This window comes from Macrobrachium rosenbergii, chromosome 54 (assembly GCF_040412425.1).
Source record: "Macrobrachium rosenbergii isolate ZJJX-2024 chromosome 54, ASM4041242v1, whole genome shotgun sequence".
Taxonomy (NCBI): Eukaryota; Metazoa; Arthropoda; class Malacostraca; order Decapoda; family Palaemonidae; genus Macrobrachium; species Macrobrachium rosenbergii.
The window spans coordinates 23070627-23090102 of NC_089794.1; the positions used below are offsets into that span (position 1 = coordinate 23070627).

Here is a 19476-nt window from a genome sequence, read left to right on the forward strand (position 1 = left end):
ACTAAAAGTTAATTGCAGCATCCCTTCAGCCCCAACTGCATTACTTTCCACCTTTTACTTACTTGTTTTCCTTGCTGTCTGCCCCCTTAGCTGTCTAATTCTTTCGAACTTGACAGTGTTTCTCACCCAAGAACAAATCCTTTGGTCAAGCCTTATGAGAGTATAGCAGTGTGACTCATTGGTCCTGTTACACTATTTTTGTAACAATTTTTCTTTCTTTTGTGCAGTGTTTCAACGACCGTACCTCTACATCGTACACCAAAACGCAGTTGAAGTCATTGAAATTCGCCAAGACTCTTTCACCAAAGTGACCACGGAGGCTGAATCTGATAGTGACTGCAGTCCTTGTGTAAGAATGGCCTCACAAACAATGCCTAAGCCTTCATTCATAGGTAAATGAAAATTATTGTTTGGATAGAACTTTAGAAAAAAAAAAAAAAAAGGACCATTTGGAGGTTTTGAAAATATGTGATTTTGGCTATCCCTTTCAATTAGATAACTTTTAAATTGAAGTACTCCTGGACATTCTCATATGAAGTGTCAATTCATGAGTATGGGAAATTTTTGATGCCATTGTAATTTTACTTAAGTGTTAAGTATTGATAAAGGTTTCATCATTTATGTAACTTAAATTAACAAGTTCACGTAAAGATAAATTGAAGGGAGTTTAATCAGTGTTCTTTATGTTTGCAGGTGTAGGTCAGAATCCTAGGAGTATCCTCGTAACTTCAAAGAGTCACGATAAACTAGAAGTAATCCAGGTGTCTGCTAATTTCCCAGATGACTGTGACATGTCATCATCTTGGGGAACCTTGCCCAACATGTCTGAAATAAGGTAAATATTTGAACTACTACTACTACACAGTGTAAGCTTATTCAATAAATTTTTATGGGAAATGCACATTGTATAAATTTAATGCATACAATGTATGCATCTATAACTTAAAAAATTTCAATTTTCTTTTCCAGTGATAATAAGAGTGACACGGTGTCTGTGACAAGTTCGGAAGTAGACCCCAGTGCTAATAGGAAAGTACACTTCAGTGTGCAATCGTCAGTTAAAAATTAAGTATAGTTGTATATGGTTATATGATTATCAGCATCTCTTTGTATATATTGGTATTAAATTTTACTTTTATGGGCTAGGATAATTTTTAAAAGTGGTATGTCTGGTCTTTCTGTAATTGCCTTACAGCTCAGTGATTTTTTGTTTAGAATTTTTATTTTATTTTTGTGATACCAAAAAGTTCTGTAAGAAAATTAAGACATGATTGAAATACTGGTTAGTATTCCAGAGCAGGAAACAAAAGTTACTAAAAATAAAAAATGTCTTGATAATCCAATTCTGTCTAGAAAGCTTGGCATGATGCCTAGTCTATCTTGCTTCCCTTAGTTCAGTGAAACAATGATTCATAATAGGGTACATATAGTACAAAATGGCCTGCCCAAATTGTACTGGTACTTCAAACATGTTAACTACTTAACAGCTAATGTGTGAGCTAGACAAAAAGGCCATTCCACGCAATAAATATTTTCATTCATAAGTTCTACAAAGGGTGAATACTCCTACAACTGGTACTTATATTGAGATTTGTAAATAATTTCTGTTTTGCATCATTCACCCTTATTGTATATACTTCCATCAATGATTCATAATAGGGTACATATAGTACAAAATGGCCTGCCCAAATTGTACTGGTACTTCAAACATGTTAACTACTTAACAGCTAATGTGTGAGCTAGACAAAAAGGCCATTCCACGCAATAAATATTTTCATTCATAAGTTCTACAAAGGGTGAGTACTCCTACAACTGGTACTTATATTGAGATTTGTAAGTAATTTCTGTTTTGCATCATTCACCCTTATTGTATATACTTCCATCAATGATTCATAATAGGGTACATATAGTACAAAATGGCCTGCCCAAATTGTACTGGTACTTCAAACATGTTAACTACTTAACAGCTAATGTGTGAGCTAGACAAAAAGGCCATTCCACGCAATAAATATTTTCATTCATAAGTTCTGCAAAGGGTGAGTACTCCTACAACTGGTACTTATATTGAGATTTGTAAATAATTTTAGTGTTTTGCATCATTCACCCTTATTGTATATACTTCCATTAACTCTTGTGCGACGACTATTTTTTATAATTTAAGTATTATGTTAATAACTTTAAAGTTGCTTTTAATTTTTCTAATGATTGTAGAGCAGCCACTGAGAAATATTCTGCCAGAATATACAGCCACATCTTACAGTAGGCTATATGATTTTAATGATTTTATTTTTTGTGAAGGGAAGGAAAAAAGAAATTTCAGATTATTGTGACGGGGACTGTTCTTTCAAGTGTAAGGAACATTTCAGTGTGAAGGCTGATGAACCAAGACCTGCAAATTTCTGAGTCACTGAATGTGTTCAGATGTGGAAGACCAGTGACAACCTATAAGTGATTCTCAAATGGCTCATTGCTCTTTCCAACTTCAGCTGAGTATCACTATTTTCCTCCAAAATTTTTTATGACATTGTAGACGTCTTCATGACTAAGCTGTCTTTACCTTCATGAAATTCTGTTTGATATCAAATACAGTATATTGTATTTTAAGTTACATAGAATCAGACAGATATTTTATTACATTTTTAATTTAAAATGTGACTGCTCAGTAAAAGGAACGCAGATTCCGTACATTTAAGTTAATTGTATGTCAGATTTGCTGCCATTCTTCAACTCCCATGTATATTGCCAAACTAATGTTATTGTGCTAAATGTGGATTATGGGAAGACTTCTATGGTTAGAATTTCTTCTTTAACTTTACTTTGTGTATATGAATATTTTGTTTAAATACAGGCTTCCTCTGAATGTGGATATTTCTTGATACTTCTACATTATTCAAAATCTCACTTGCAACGTTTCAAAGGATGTAATTTAATAAATAAAGCCTAAACCTTGTCATTAACGAAGACAGATCCTTGAGACCAGCCTTGTAGGAGTTTAACATATTACCTCCATGGTCTGGTAATTATAATACTGTAATACAAATATAAACTACAAGCAATACATATGCCCCAAAATGAATAAAGTAAATGGTAAATAAATGCATAGGCTCAATATTTACAAACGGTCAGGACTAAAACAAGTTACATAGTAGAAGGATATTTTGTTATAAATAATACAAATGGTGTTGACATATGAAAAATCAGCCAGTTAAACATGACAACAACAGGATACTTTCTATCATTACCCACAATACCTATGTATTTCAAGAAAGATGCTGAAGTTACAATGAAAAATAAAAATTGTATATAAATACTTTTTATTATAATATAAAAATACAATACCATTCTATATGAAAACAATTGCAGTAATACTTTTCTTAGAAATGTCCTTCCAAGGTCTGTTTTAGGAACTAGAATTTTCATTCAAATACATTACTTTCAATTAGTAAATGATTCACGTGCAGTACTTTCAATAACACTAAGACAATGTGTCATTACCAATCCAACAAATAACTGGTCACAAAAATTTATATTTGCAAAAAACTGAATTTAAAGTACCTATGTATGCTATTAAGCAGATCCAAGTTTAAATACCAAAGATACTTTGCAGAGTTGATTTCAATGTTTATTCCTTAATCCTACGTAATTACGTATAAGTCTACATTTTATCAAATATCCAATATGCTACTTCATGTCAAATTGAAATCGTTATACATAACGCCCATTGTTCATAGTATGGTTATCTGAATCTGATTTGCAAAGAAAAATGCATGAAAAATAATTACACAGCACACTAGCCTAACACTGTATAGGCACAATAAACCAGTTCTGCTGTATATAGCGTATAAACAATTCCATAATAAACCACCTTATGCAAATAGCTGCACTTTTCTAATAGAAATTTGTTTAAAAATATGCAAAATCACTCTTCAATGCCATCATATGAAAATAACATCGAAAACACAAACAAAGGATAACACTGTGCCAAACTTCTACTTTATAGAATCACCTTTCTGTGATAAATATCTATACGAAATTTGAGAAGAGTAATTTGAGTATGAACTAGCTTGAGACCAGTCACATTCTGGTCTAATCACAGATCATGGCTTCCTTTCTATCAAGACGAAAGGAACTGCAGGTCACCTGGGTCAAAATGAACAATCTTTATTACAGCAAAATAGTTCCCAGTTTTAAAACTAATCAATTATGAATCTGCAATGATAATTACAAGAGCAAATTCCTGTCTTCCAAAATCTGAACAGTTGGTGAGGTAGAGTTTGAATCCTGACCTAATTAGACCTAGACTTACCCTTCTAATGAAAAATGAAAAGGGCTGTGATTAACCTAGGTGAAATTAAAAAGGATTAAATAACCAAAGACTCCCCCCTAAGAGGATGCTGCTATTAGACCATAAGATTTCACATCCAGCTGGTTTTTATGTCCTTTCTGATGAAACTGTTGTCCTTGCGAGACAAGTTGCAAAATTATCAAGAGAAATCAGTCAACAGGAGGCAGTCCATTACTATGGAAAAACCAGGAGTCAACAGCAATGTAACTACAGAAGTCGTCAGTGTTTACTGTAGTGATCGACCCGAAATTAAAAAATAACTATTACCACCTGTAAAAATAACCTCAAAATAGTTTGATTCTATAACAAACTCAAATTCCCAGTATAAAGTTCCTACTGTCTGTAATTCCTTCATGTAATCTATGAAAGACAAACTTATCACAAGCAATGCCTTAATTCCTATATATAAAAACTAGTCTCCTCTGAAGCACAAACACCAGATTAGGGTTACGTATAGTGTACGGTTGAAAGTGGGCAATGCAACAGAGTTGATTACAGCTTATCTGTGATAGGAAACACAGGATGCCTCTGAATGACAAAGAAAAAATGTGAAAACTGGCACCTCACCTTAACAGACACTGGGAATCTGGCCTTTCTGACAAGTAACAAAGACCTTTAAGTGGCCAAAACCCCAATATTGTAGCCTGCACTCAAATAACTTTAAAATACCTTACTGCTAACAGCAATTCCACATCATTCCTAACCCCAATTACCCTTTACTTTACACTTAATGCATTTAAGATATATCCAAGAAGGTATCACGTCTAAAAATGGTAATATTCGGAAAAATAATAATAAGGTAGCTGCTAAGTACAGAAGTCCACTAAGTTGAGGTGTTACTTATACAGTAACTAAGTCCTTAAGTTACAACACTTCATAACACTTTATTGAGCTCTTGGGCTGGTTTCAACATGACAGAGTCAATTAATTACACAATGCACATGTTTGCGTGTCAATAAATAATAAAGATACTGTCCATGCACATTTGTTTCCTACTTTTATCTGGTAATTGTTATTTATTGAGACTGGTGGTACTGGCTTAATTTCCTTATAAATCGTACTGTTACTCATTGGGTTAAGTTCGAAGCAACATAATCAAATAACTGCATCTTGAACATTTTTCATTTTAACTCTAAAATGTCTCAATAAACAATATCACCTGCTCTTCCTTGAGATCTGTATCTGAACTTAAAAAGAGAATTATATTCAGTAGTTCTATTATAACTTATGGATAAGGAGCCCTCGGCTTAGTTAAAAGCTTAGTATGAAGTACATGGGAAAAATCTTTGGTTTACGGTTCATTCATCCGCTTATATGATTAATATCTTGGACCTTTTGCTGGTTATGTGAAATCCTGATAAAGTCTCCCAAACGACTTGTCTGGTCAGTAAGTTCTTAATGCATAAATAATTGACAATAAATAGAAATCAGTGTTTAAGTACTATGAAACAGTGTATCAGAATATTCATGTGAAATACAAACAGCCCCCGGTTTACGACGCAGGTTCTGTTTTTCCGCCGTGTCGTAAACTGAAAATCGTCGTAAACCGAAAATTCGTCAAAAATCCTAAGAAAACCTTACTTTTAATACTTTGAGTGTATTGAAAACGATGAAAACTGCATTTTTATTGAGTTTTTCATCAAAAAACCTCCAAATTTTTATTATTCTGCCGTTTTGGAGCCATATTTCTTCCGTCGGATCGGCGTACGACGTGTCGTAGCCCCGGAACATGCGTCATAAACCGGGAAATAATTTCTGATGAATATATTTGAAAAGCGTCGTAACCTCGGAACGTCATAAGCCGAACCCGTCGTAAACCAGGGACTGCCTGTATGTGTACCAGAAAATACAAAGAATCTGTATCAAAAACAGAACAAATAAGTACCATGTACTTCCTGGGACACCAGCATATCTGTTCAGTTTTATTAGTTTAATGCGAACCAATAAAGATACATCACCAAATATTCCAAAATCTAAAAACAAAAATTAAGAGAATAACTAAGGGTATTCAGCTGCTGAAGTTTCCTACAGTATAACAAAACCTGCGTTTGTCTCTATCCCTGAATGAATTCCTGTCTTCACATTACAGTAATGGGAAACAGGAATTTGTGATTAAACAATAACTTGCAATTTGCACCAGAGAAAACAAGATGCTTTAAATAATTTAACTACCTAAGTGAAAATCATGCGAAATATACTGTGCTGCATTTGCTAACTAAAATACCAAATGCCATGACTACAACATCCAAAAGCGCACTAATAAGGACTTGTCCGCTAAAGTTCGTTCCGCTGCCAGAAGGCCTCTTTGGGTTCTACGCAGATACACGCACTGTGCTGTGCGTCTTTATATGCGGCACAGCCTAAAGCCAACGTTGCTGTGTAGAGCAACTTTGCTCCACCTTTACACGTCTTAGAAGATAACATATCCATGTCTTTTTCCTTTTCTTTGCATGTGTTATACAAGCAGCTTTTGAATCTGCTGTCACAGACTTCCTTGTCGCTGCCGCAGGTGTCGTAACATACGTCATGTTCGTTGCAGCACACTTCCATCTCTGGCAGCGAGAGGTCCTCCTTGTCAAAAAAGACCCCCAGCGAGCCACACCCATTCGAATCGGGTACGTGGTTCGGATTTGGAATGGGAATTTTGCTGCCACGACAAGAATACACGCAGTCTTCTTCCACAGTCGAATCTATGAAATTTTCAACGTATTTCATGGTTCGTGCAAGAATTTTCAGTCCATTGTTCACGTTGACTGCAACTTCTTTCAACGTTTCCTGAGCCTGAGCCATGCTCTGGTACAGTGACTCAAAATAGCTTTCACCAAATGCCTGACTTGACGTCAAGGACAATATTACCAAAATATAAAATTTCATCTTGTAATATACCTTATAGTTCCTTGTTTGCAGTCAAAAATCATCTAATAGCTGCTTTACTTTTTGGGCTGAAACTTCAATATGCTTGCAGAAGACACTTCTCCAAAGGGCACTTGCATTAATTAAAAAAGCACTGAGGTGTATCCTACGTGTTGTCACCTGAAAAGAAAAAGAAAACACCTTCAATACACTGATAAATGTCAGACACAATATTCTACCGGCATACAAGTTCAATTGTTAAAACTTTTAATATTTCATAGTATACACGCTTTTACCGGAACTGGAATATGAAATTTAGGCCAAATGCCAAGCGCTGGGACCTATGAGGCCATTCAGTGCTGAACATACTGTAGAAATATATAATTGTTAGAAGAGGGTGGTAAATAAGATGGAAGAAAGAGAATATGAACGGAGGTACAGTAAAATGAACGAATGGGGGGGTTGCAGCTAGGGGCCAAAGGGACGCTACAAAGAGCCTTACATAATGCCTACAGTGCACTGCGTGAGGTGCACCGACGGCACGGTACCCCTACAGGGCAAACTCTTATTAGGTACCTGTTTTTACTTGCATAATGCAGTAAGTCACAATAAAAAAAAAAGATATTAGTCCTAATTGTTTCCACATGATTCTCTCAACAGCAATTTTTAGACTGCTACTTTTTATTAACTTTCAATATAATGGCAATGAAACCGCTAACTTAATGGCCTAACTATGTAAGTAAGATGTACCCCCCAATGGACCTTTCCAATTTATTCCTTCACTAAATACAAGAGGTACAATTATGCCAAAAACAAAAATAATTCATTTCCTTGACAATTATTATAAAAAAAAAACAAACAAAGCATTCTATAAGTAATAAGAAAAATATTTATATTGTATATTTTTAGTAAGAAAATCACCACAGTATTTCATGCAGTCTTGTGAAAAGTAACCGCAGCATAACAAAAGCACACCCGTTTTATTCTTAAGGTAGAACTATAGAACAGCTCTCCATGGGGTATTACCTTGGACACTGACTTTTCCTATAGTATTTTGGTTGCTTATCAAGAATTTACCATTATTTTTTGGCAGTTGACTGTAATTAACTTAGAACTGATATGTCGTTAGGTTAGTTTAGTTCCATTTATAATAGGTTTCCTTAGCCAATTCCTTCTTGAACATATGACTCCCTAATGGCTTGCACATGCGCGGAACCATTCCATAACAACTACATGACAAGTGCGGTCTTTCTCCCAACAATTTCCGCAACCAAATACCCCGCATTCCAAAAGGGTCCCCAACCATGTAGGATAGAGATGAGGTTAACAATAATTGACCGACAATAAACAACAGCAACACTAAAAGTACGTAAAATCAATTTCCAAGGTAACACTGTCTGTGGAGCTGTTCCATAATTTACTATTCTGGTATTATTTCACTTATGGACATTAATTGCTTTCAACATAAAATATAGGTTTTTCTGTTGTATTATGATGTGATTTGAATGATTTTGAGGTTTATTTCCATCGCAAATGAATACTTACCCTTCCCCGGCAAATGATATACTGTATACAAAATTAATAAAATTACGACTTGTCAGAATACTGCCCCCCTCTCCATAGCTAATACGGCAAAACTGTAATCAGTAAACACAGTTTTGCCGTATTAGCTATGGAGAGGGGGGTGCAGTATTCTGACAAGTCGTAATTTTATTAATTTTGTATACAGTATATCATTTGCCGGGGAAGGGTAAGTATTCATTTGCGATGGAAATAAACCTCAAAATCATTCAAATCACATCATAATAGAACAGAAAAACCTATATTTTATGTTGAAAGCAATTAATGTCCATAAGTGAAATAATACCACTATTCTTAATAAGTCTTTCGCGTTCATCAAGCTAAAAGAATAGTTATTATAATGGCAGGGATGCCAGTGGTCATGGACATGGTGGGGGTGTGGCTTCGACATGAAGCACTGTTTTGACATTATGGTCAGGATTTTTTTGCAGTTTGATATTTATCTTTGTATTTACAGGATTTTATTTTCTGAATTTTTATTTATCATGACATACATTCCACCATCAAAATAAGCTATTCCTACGTTTCCTGTAATAATCTGAAATGATGTACGACGTGTATATTACAGACTATAAAAATGACAACCTGATTGTATAGTTCTTTAGACCTTATTTTAACAAGTTCGGGACGATCAAGCCGTATTATTTTCGGCCGTGAACCTGTTAGGCCGTCACGACTTTAGGCCATATGAAGTTTAGGCTGTAAGACGTGACGGAAGCTCCCTGGGACACCATGTTTAGTACTAGCCCCTAAGGGATCAAAGTATTATATACACCAATTTCCACCGTTTGCCAGTTTGGATGTTATGTCCTAAATGGCTTACGGCCAAAATGACCATGACCCATTTTAACACCACACATCGGCTCATAAGGGATATGCTGAGTCCAACGGAGATATGCTAGGGCTTACCTGGGAAAGGTCGCTGTTTAAGCCATTATAGTTTAAAGATGCAAAGTGCAGCTTTTAACAGCAACTTCTGATGTGATTCAGACAAAGCGAATGCAGAGTAGGGGGTCAAGGCTACTGTAAGCCTAGTAGGCATTTCAGAGGGAATATAGTCTAACCAGATTTACCTTTACCTACCCTAACACTGGACGCTGTGCCCTGAACTGGCTGAGGGGTCTACATTTTTCAAAATTTCTCAAGCTATTTACGCTAGGCTAGGCTTACGTTAACATGAGATAAAAGATATTCAACAGGTTTTAGGCCTCGGCAACAGCTTTTATCCCTCAGAAATGGTAAACATGCCTGTAAGCTGGTAAAAGTTCGTTTCTGGTCCGAACTCCAATTCCACATGAGGGCTAGTACTAGGCTAAACACAGCAAAACAGTGATTCATCTACACCGTTTTGCTGTGTTTAGTACTAGCCCCTGGGGTGGGGTCAAATGTATTTCGCCATGTTTAGTACTAGCCCTGGGGGATCAAATGTCCCTAAGCGCATTTCTAAGGCTCGGTGCCCTTGGGAATGGCAAAAATGGCAATCGTACCTATAGGCCCAAGAAAGTAGGCTAGCTTAGGCCTACAGGATTTTCATAATTTAACAAACCCTTTAGCTTATGCCTACATGATAAAATGACAAATACTATTCACTCCAAATATACCCATTTCAGGCCCTTTCTAAGGCCCTCGGCGCCCTTAGAAAAGGCAGGCTTATTTATAGGCCTAAAATTCAAGGTTTATCTTAGGCCTACTGAGTTTTCGTAATTAGCCAAGCCCTTTAGGCCTATATGATAATAGACAAATAACATTCACTCCAAATATACCCATTTCAGCCCTTTCTAAGGCTCTCAGCGCCCTTAGAAAAGGCAATCTTACTTATAGGCCTAAAATTCAAGGTTTACCTTAGGCCTACTGATTTTTCGTAATTTCCTGCCCTTTAGGCCTATAACAAAAAACCAATAAGCAACTATTCACTCCAAATATACCCATTTCAGGCCCTTTCTAAGGCTCTCGGTGCCCTTAGAAAAGGCAGGCTTACCCATAGGCCTATGGCTTCGATTTTCCACTTAAATTTAAAGGGAGAAGTCAGGTGACTTTCAGGCTGATGTATTGGAATGTCATTGGTCAGGCTGGACTCAGGCTACAGGTGAAAGTCCTCAAGTCTTTCCTTTGCAACGGCACCTCTAATAAACATTTTTGTAGAAATAAATAGGTAACTTAATACATAGATAGATAACTAAATAATGATTATTTATTTATCGATGTAATTATTTAGTTATTTGTTTATCTATTTATATCTATTTATTTATATCTACTTATTTATCTATATCTGTTTATTTAATTGTCTGTTCGTCTACATATATATTTATGTAATTATTCGTCTATCTATTTATTTATTTATCTGCTTAATTATCTATAGATCTATATATTAATTATATATCTATATAACTACATATATAGATCTACAGATAATTAAAGATAAATAAATAATTAGACATAAATAATTCGGTAAATATATACACTGATAGATAAATAATTACATAAATGTATATGTAGATGAACGGATATACTTAAATAAATGTATATAGATAAATAAATAGACATAAATAAATAGATATAAACGGACAAACAAATAAATGAAAGGATAAATAAATCATTAAATCGATAAATAAATAATAATCACCGTCTTTTGTTTATCGTTCATCTCCTAACTTGCATACATCTAAAGCAATGGCAATGACGTAATAAATAAATAAATATATTAAATAAATAAATAAATAAAAGTAAGAATCATTCTCCTTAAAGAAATTCAAGAATGAGAGGATAAATGAAAGATTTGTATATAATATATATATATATATATATATATATATATATATATATATATATATATATATATATATATATATATATATATATATATATATATATATATATATATATATATATATATATATATATATATATATATATATATATATATATATATATATATATATATATATATATATATATATATATATATATATATATATATATATATATATATATATATATATATATTAGAAGACTTTACACTTGCGAGACAATAAATGGTGTTACATAGCTTATGCAATAATAGGCTGCTAATTTAAAAGCATCATACAACAAATACATTCGCGGGAACGTTCGGACACGTCGTCTGGCCTGGGCTTCTGCTTACCAACAGGAAGCATTTCCTAGGAAATACTACCTAACCAGGCTTACCCTTGACTTACCTTTCTGTGCGTTGACCTAAAATACCCAAGAAGGAGCTTACCTTGCCACTGGGAGGCGTCCATCATACTATTTCCCGCGGGCGTGGGGGATACAGGTGGCGGAGGACACAGGGTAGCCACTGCAATTTCGACAACTTTATTATCAGGACCTCCGATCCGGGTACCGGTACTCTCCACGTGGTGGACCACCACGTCCCAGCAACGACTGTACCAGTCGTTCACGGTTTGTTCAGGGACGCCGACGGCAGAGGCGACTCCCTCCCGCAGCATCCTGCCTGAGGTGAAGCACCAGCACAGCAACAGGACTTTGTCGAGGCCCAAGGAGGACTCCTCTAGCCACGTGTCCTTGAGACCGGACACTTGGAAGTGGCATCTCGCAGGGTTGCCTTCTGGTCCCTTGTCATTTTTATCGCACTTGAACTGGTTTTCATCGTTTAATTCAACGATACTCAAGCACTTCGGGCACTTACAACTTAAATTTAACACTTGATGGACCGCTGAGAACCGAACGACGGACTGGCGGTCCAAGCTCATGGTCACAACTTCTACAAGATGGTTGTCTCAGCCGGTGCAGAGAGCCATGGCGTCTGCTGCTCTCGCGGAACAGAATTCAAAATGGACGAATTTTTCCAAGCCAGAAAAATGCCAGATCGGACCAGGGCAATTAGAAGCAACCCGCGCATGCGCACTGCACAGTGGTCACGAAAAGGTCGCTGTGGCCCATGGCTTGGAACAGTGGGGGTCACAGGTCGGATGTCAGATACCCACGCATGCGCGGTAGCCATTGACCCGGTTCTTTCAAAAACCCCACGATCGTAACGCCATACTACAGTCATCTTAAGAACTAGACGACTTAGTAATTTTATATATTAAAAAGGCTGGAAAAAGCAATTATAAGTCTCAAAGTCTGAGAGAGTCAGACTAAGCGATTAGGCCTAGACCTAGGCCTAATTATGGGATTTGAAGTCTGAAAAATAATATTTTTTTAAAAAGTTTTTGTCTGTTTGTTACAATAGGCCTAGCCGGAACAGTCCTAAAAGGAAAATTAAAAAATTTATAATTCTAAAAAATGTTCATTAGCATAGTTGAGGGACGTTGGATATATGGAAAAATAACTCATTCAGATGGGTGCTATTTTAGCTTGTTATCTAAGCGCCACCTACTCCGAGGTGCTAGTACTAAACATGGAGGAAGCTCGTTTAGTACTAGCCCCTCGGGGATCAAAGTATCATACACACCCATTTCTATATTGTGTGGTCGACAGATTATATTAATAAACGATATCTTCGTTTACCATACGGTGTTTAGTACTAGCACCTCGGAGTATAGATGACGCGTAGATAACAAGCCAAAGTAGCACCTTCAGATGTTCTAGAGAGAGAGAGAGAGATGAGGACCTTACATTCATAGTTATCCACGAAATTCAATATACTACATTTTCAGTTATCGCCGCCTATAGAAAACGTAAGTTTTAAGAAGGCTAAACTTACTAAATATACGTTTCTGATTATGATTATTATTATTATTATTATTATTATTTGCTGTTTAATTTGAGATTTTTCTAACCAAGGGAACCTCTAATAGTCTTACGTTTTCTTTGCCAATTGATAATGAAACTTAACATCTATCTACTTTTCAGTCTTAAATGATAGTTCCAAAATTCAAGAAATATTTAAAGGTAACTTTGTCTCTTATTTATTCTTAAATATTTAGAAAATTAATAGAGGATTAATCTTAGAAACGTCAAGAGATATTTATACTTAACTCTCAGTCTCTCCTAAGGAAAGAAAAACAGTAAATGTGTAAATAGGTGCAAATCTTGAGCAGAGGATCAGTTTAAAAAAGAAAATGCTTATCAGTAACCTTTAAAAAAGGTTAAATCTGATTAGGCCTACACCCCAAGCACACAGAGAACCAGTTTAAACCACAAGGGTTTAACAGTAACCTTTTAAATAAGGTTAAATCTGATTAGGCCTAAACTCCATGCTTGCAGAGAACCAGTTTAAAAAAAAAATGCTTAGCAGTAACCTTTGAAATAAGGTTAAATCTAATCAGGCCTACATTCCAAGCATGCATAGAACCAGTTTAAACAACAAATGCTTAGCAGTAACCTTTAAAATAAGGTTAAATCTGTTTAGGTCTACACTTCAAGCAAACAGAGAATCAGTTTAGAAATCAAATGCTTAGCAGTAACCTTTAAAATATGGTTAAATCTGATTAGGCCTACACCCCAAGCACACAGAGAACCAGTTAACAGTAACCTTTTAAATATGGGTAAATCTTGACTAATCCAAGCATAAACTAGGTCAACCCAAGGGAATGAGCCTAAAGGCATGTACTCGAAAATCTGGAGTAAGGAGACGAAATAATGTAGTACTGTGAGGCGCCATTTGTAATAAACAGTCCTAAAAGATCAGAAACTAGCAAGGTTAGCTTCCACAGGAAGGTGTGTACTATTATTATTATTATTATTATTATTATTATTATTATTATTATTATTATTATTATTATTATTATTATTATTATTATTATCTTTAAAGTCTCTTATAAAAAAAAACAAGCAATTCAGTCACAGTTCTACTTTCCAATTATTATTACTATGAAAACACTCATAAAATGGAAAAAGAAATCGGTATTTTTGTAACTGTACAGATTCTCGAAAGCTCTCTGTATAGCTTAATTTTTGAAATATACTGTATTTGTACAGTTACATAACTGTGGATTACTTTCTCCACAATTATGATTACTAATTATTATTATTATCCGAAAAAATGCCTTTCATATATAGATACAAGATGGAAAATTTATAAAAACACACAAACAACATTCGGGAAATGGCGAGGAAAGCAGAAGGCGGCAACGTTGCCCGCTTCCCTAAAAAATGGCAGAATAGTCTCTCTCACTTCGAAACTTCAGAAACTAAAACTTCGGAAACTGCTGAAACTCAACTTCAGCTCGAGAAGATGAAGCGATAAAACCCGGAATGAGTTTCGTGACTCTGAGTGAGATCAACCCCGAATCCCTAAGACGTTTAAGAGAAGATGAAGAAGATTTGTGACTCGAGTGGCGAGCAACAGGTGTCAGACACTATAACTTATATAGGCCTATTCAGTTACAGACACTATAACTTATAGGACTATTCAGTTACAGACATTATAACTATAACTTATATAGGCCTATTCAGTTACATTGAGGGAGTGGGACAAAGGTCTTTTCTTCTACCACGGGTGTGTGTGTGAGGACACTAGGTCTATTCAGTTAGGCCAGTGGTTCTTAACCAGGGGTGCTTGCACCCCTTGGGGTTGTGAAGCCGGTTCCTAGGGGGTGCGAGGATGCCTCTGAATTACAGAAAAATAAATCTTTATATACGCATGTTGTTTTTTCTGCAAAAAAATAAAGATAAGATAAAATAATAATAATAATAATAATAATAATAATAATAATTATTATTATTATTATTATTATTATTATTATTATTATTATTATTATTATTATTATTATTATTATTATTCAGGGTGCAAGAACTGACTGCTGATTTGAGAGGGGTGCATACATTGAAAAACGTTAAAAACTGTTAGGCTGTGGGAGTGGAATATTGTTTTTTTTTTTTTAACCGTGTGCGTGTGTGTGTGTGTAAGTGTGTGTATTTGTGTCAGTACGGTAGGCCTATTCACTTAGGCTGTGGGCATGGAATACAGGATTTTCTTTTATACCAGGTGGGTGTGGGTATTTGTGTCAGAACACTAGGCCTATTCAGTCAGGCTGTGAGAGTGGAATACAGATAATTTTTTTTTTCCTACTAGGCGTGTGCGTGTGTGTGTCATAACACTAGGCCTATCAAATTAGGCTGAGAGAGTGGAACACCAGTCTTTCTTTCTGCAAAGTATCAGTCTCAAATGAGAAGTCGTCCCAGTAATAGACCCAGTCAGTCTGGGGCTGAATTCATTGTAACAGTCAGCTCATTTGCATAGGTATTAAGAGATGACGGTTAGAGAACCAAGCTTGCGTGACGTGTAATTTCTATTTGGGGAAACCAGCAATATGATATTAAGCTTCAAGAAGAGTTTTTAATAGATTACTCTGTAAAATGATTCTTTTAGGCCTATAAAATATAATAGGAGAGTATACGAGACTGATTATATATATATATATATATATATATATATATATATATATATATATATATATATATATATATATATATATATATATATATATATATATATAAATTTACTGCCTACATTTCTTGAGAATGTGATGATAATTCTTTCTGGAATAGTTGTGAAAAAAATTAACTCATCACCAGTTCTTGATGAAGCATTTTTTAAAAAATTCAGACGAATTCCGTTAATTCCCACGTATGAAATTCTGGGCGGTAATTAAAAGCCCTGGAAAAAAATTGCTCACAAAAGCAAGCATTGCATTAATGGAAGGAACATTCATTAGCATTACCTCTCTCTCTCTCTCTCTCTCTCTCTCTCTCTCTCTCTCTCTGTGGGCAAAGAACGCTCCCCAGTAAACATCGACTAGTTCGGGTACATAAGCAAGCAGTTCATTAATGAGAGATTTTCATTATCTCTCTCTCTCTCTCTCTCTCTCTCTCTCTCTCTCTCTCTCGCTCGCTCCTTGCGAAACTTTGTGGAGCAAAGAACGCTCCCAGTAAACACTAACCAATCCCCGGTTTTGAAAGATAACAAGAGGGAAGGGTCGACTTCCCTCTACACAAGCATGATAATTCTTTTTTTACAAGGGAAAACTCAAAACCTAACAGAACCACCTTTACTTTTAGTCGACTTTTAGAAAACTCGAAAGCAAATTCCGTAAAAGGTTCTCGGGGAGAATTTTGGCTGGGTCTTGAAGCAATTGGAGGCTGAATGGATGAGAAATAGTTTTAGTTTTCTGTAAAAGAAAACTATTGTGCCGGCTTTGTCTGTCCGTCCCCACTTTTTCCTGTCCGCACGTTTTCTGTCCGCCCTCAGATCCCAAAAACTACTGAGGCTAGAGGGCTGCAAATTGGTATGTTGATCATCCACCCTCCAGTCATCAAACTTACCAAATTGCAGCTCTCTAGCCTCAGTAGTTTTTATTTTATTTAAGGTTAAAGTTAGCCATAATCGTGCGTCTGGCAACGATATAGGCCAGGCCACCACCGAGCCATGGTTAAAGTTTCATGGGCTGCGGCTCATACAGCATTATGCCGAGACCACCGAAAGATAGATCTGTTTTCGGTGGCCCTGATTACACGATGTACAGAAAACTCAACTGTTCTTCGGCGCATTTCTTACTTGTTTACAAATGCTTTTATTTCTCTCATGTTCATTTTAGCGCTCCTGCCCGTAGGGAAGAATAAAATCTATTTTTTCTTGACTTTCTGACAAGAAATCAGTCTCTTAATTACAAATGTTGTTGCCTGTATGGCAAGAAATCATGGCTTTAGTAATAAATATCATTAATTTTCACTTTAGTACCATACCCACTCCAATGAGCGCCGTGTTTTTAGTACTATAGCTCCGTGGGAATGACCGTGAAAACATATGGATTTTTGTATGAAAATCCAAATTTTGTTGACTATTTGGCAAGAAATCATGCTTTTAATAACAAATATAATTCATTTTTACTTTATTACCGTAATCACTCCCATGAGCGCCGTGTTTCTAGTACTATAGCTCCGTAGGAATGACCGTTAAAACCCAATACAGTAGACCGAAGCCTAAATATCTCGATAGTTTTTATTATGGAAATCCAAATTTTCTTGACTGTTCGGCAAGAAATGGCGCTTTTGATACAAATATAATTAGAATTTACTATAGTACCACAACCTAGCACTACCCAGCGGGGATGACCGTTAAGACTTAAAACGGAGACGGCAACCTAAATATCTCGGTAAAAGTAAACCTGCCGCAGATTTTCGTACGATTTTCATAACAGGCAAATCAAGGAGGCCTAAGACCCGTATCGAGTTATGGTATTAAAAAGGAAATATCAATCATAGGCCTATTTCTAAAACAAACTGTTTTTGAATTGTGAATCCGTTCAAAACTCGGCCCACTGCTTTTCCTCTTTCTCTCCGGTTTAGTCAGGCTTCTGTGCGAGGGCGGTTGGACTCTCATGAGTCAAGATTAATGATCAATGATTAATGATTAATGATCAGCTGATTTAAGCAGTGTTGGCGCCGTTAATCACTCTAATATGCGGAGGCGTCAGTGCAGGTTGGGAAGTCTCGTACACTGACGGGGGTGGAGATTTGTGTTTAATAGGTGGGCAGTGCTTTGCCTCTTAATATTATCGCCCCTGAAGAAATCAATATTGCTAAGAATCTCCTCTCTCTCTCTCTCTCTCTCTCTCTCTCTCTCTCTATATATATATATATATATATATATATATATATATACACGTATATATATAAATCGTATATATATGTACATCGCATAATCAAGGCCACCGAAAACAGATCTATCTTTCGGTGGTCTCGGCATAATGCTGTATGAGCCGCAGCCCATGAAACTTTAACCATGGCTCGGTGGTGGCCTGGACTATATCGCTGCCAGACGCACGATTATGGCTAACTTTAACCTTAAATAAAATAAAAACTACTGAGGCTAGAGGGCTGCAATTTGGTAAGTTTGATAACTGAAGGGTGGATGATCAATATACCATATATATATATATATATATATATATATATATATATATATATATATATATATATATATATATATATATATATATATATATATATATATATATATTCTCTCCTATGGCTGGCCGAAGGATTAGACTTATTTTACGTGGCTAAGAACCAAGTGGTTACCTAGCAACGGGACCTACAGCTTATTGTGGAATCCGAACCACACTATACCGAGAAATGAATTCCTATCACCAGAAATAAATGCCGCTAATTCTTCATTGGCCGGCCGGAGAATCGAACGCGGGCCCAGCACAGTGCTAGCCGAGAACGATACCAACCGATTGTGGCGGTGAAATTTACAATATATATATATATATATATATATATATATATATATATATATATATATATATATATATCTATATATATATATATATATATATATATATATATATATATATATATATATATATATATATATATATATATATAATTTGGGACTTCTTTTGAGGTCAGATCCCTTGTCCAGATTGATGACATATCCTACCTACCTCCCGGAAGTATTGCCGAGATGATCGTATTTCAGTAGGACAGGAAGACATAGAGGTCCCCCCAGTGAATCCTACTGATTGGCAGAAGCCCTTAGAGGAGACGAGATTGCAAGGAGAACTGGGTGAATGAATGGCGCCCAGTTAATCCAATCTTCCACCAATTCAGGCCCTCAATCTTTTATGGGTGGTCTGGCCCAGGGGCGTTATTTGGGGGGTTGAGGGCTGGAGGGGGCCACTTGCCCCCCTCAAGACACTGAGGGCCCTCCCCAAGACTTGGTTTGCCCCCTAGCCTTTGAAATATAATAATAATAATAATAATAA

At 35.8% G+C, this 19476-nt stretch overlaps 3 protein-coding genes across 3 annotated transcripts in view; 1 reads left to right on the forward strand and 2 right to left on the reverse strand.

The window, feature by feature from the left end:
• LOC136834877 (citron rho-interacting kinase-like) overlaps nt 1-2860 on the forward strand; it is a 33363-nt gene extending 30503 nt beyond the window's left edge. The window contains exons 38-40 of the mRNA XM_067097697.1: nt 228-392; nt 694-835; nt 970-2860. Of these exons, the coding sequence (XP_066953798.1) occupies nt 228-392; nt 694-835; nt 970-1069 (407 nt within the window). The 3' untranslated portion in view covers nt 1070-2860. The remainder of the gene's footprint in view (nt 1-227; nt 393-693; nt 836-969) is intronic.
• Nucleotides 2861-3297: 437 nt separating this feature from the next.
• On the reverse strand, nt 3298-7219 carry LOC136834878 (group XIIB secretory phospholipase A2-like protein). Its single transcript, XM_067097698.1, has one exon. The coding sequence runs from the start codon at nt 7217-7219 to the stop codon at nt 6620-6622; it is 600 nt and encodes a 199-aa protein (XP_066953799.1). The 3' UTR covers nt 3298-6619.
• On the reverse strand, nt 3298-12762 carry LOC136834879 (uncharacterized). Its single transcript, XM_067097699.1, has 2 exons — nt 12018-12762; nt 3298-7378 (listed from the first exon to the last, which is right to left on the reverse strand). The coding sequence occupies exons 1-2, from the start codon at nt 12508-12510 to the stop codon at nt 7365-7367; spliced, it is 507 nt and encodes a 168-aa protein (XP_066953800.1). The 5' UTR covers nt 12511-12762; the 3' UTR covers nt 3298-7364.
• Nucleotides 12763-19476: the final 6714 nt, after the last annotated feature.

Bases quoted from the DNA above. Each gene is read 5' to 3' on its own strand.
- LOC136834878 (XM_067097698.1), bottom strand. From the start codon at position 7,219: ATGAAATTTTATATTTTGGTAATATTGTCCTTGACGTCAAGTCAGGCA.
- LOC136834879 (XM_067097699.1), bottom strand. From the start codon at position 12,510: ATGAGCTTGGACCGCCAGTCCGTCGTTCGGTTCTCAGCGGTCCATCAA.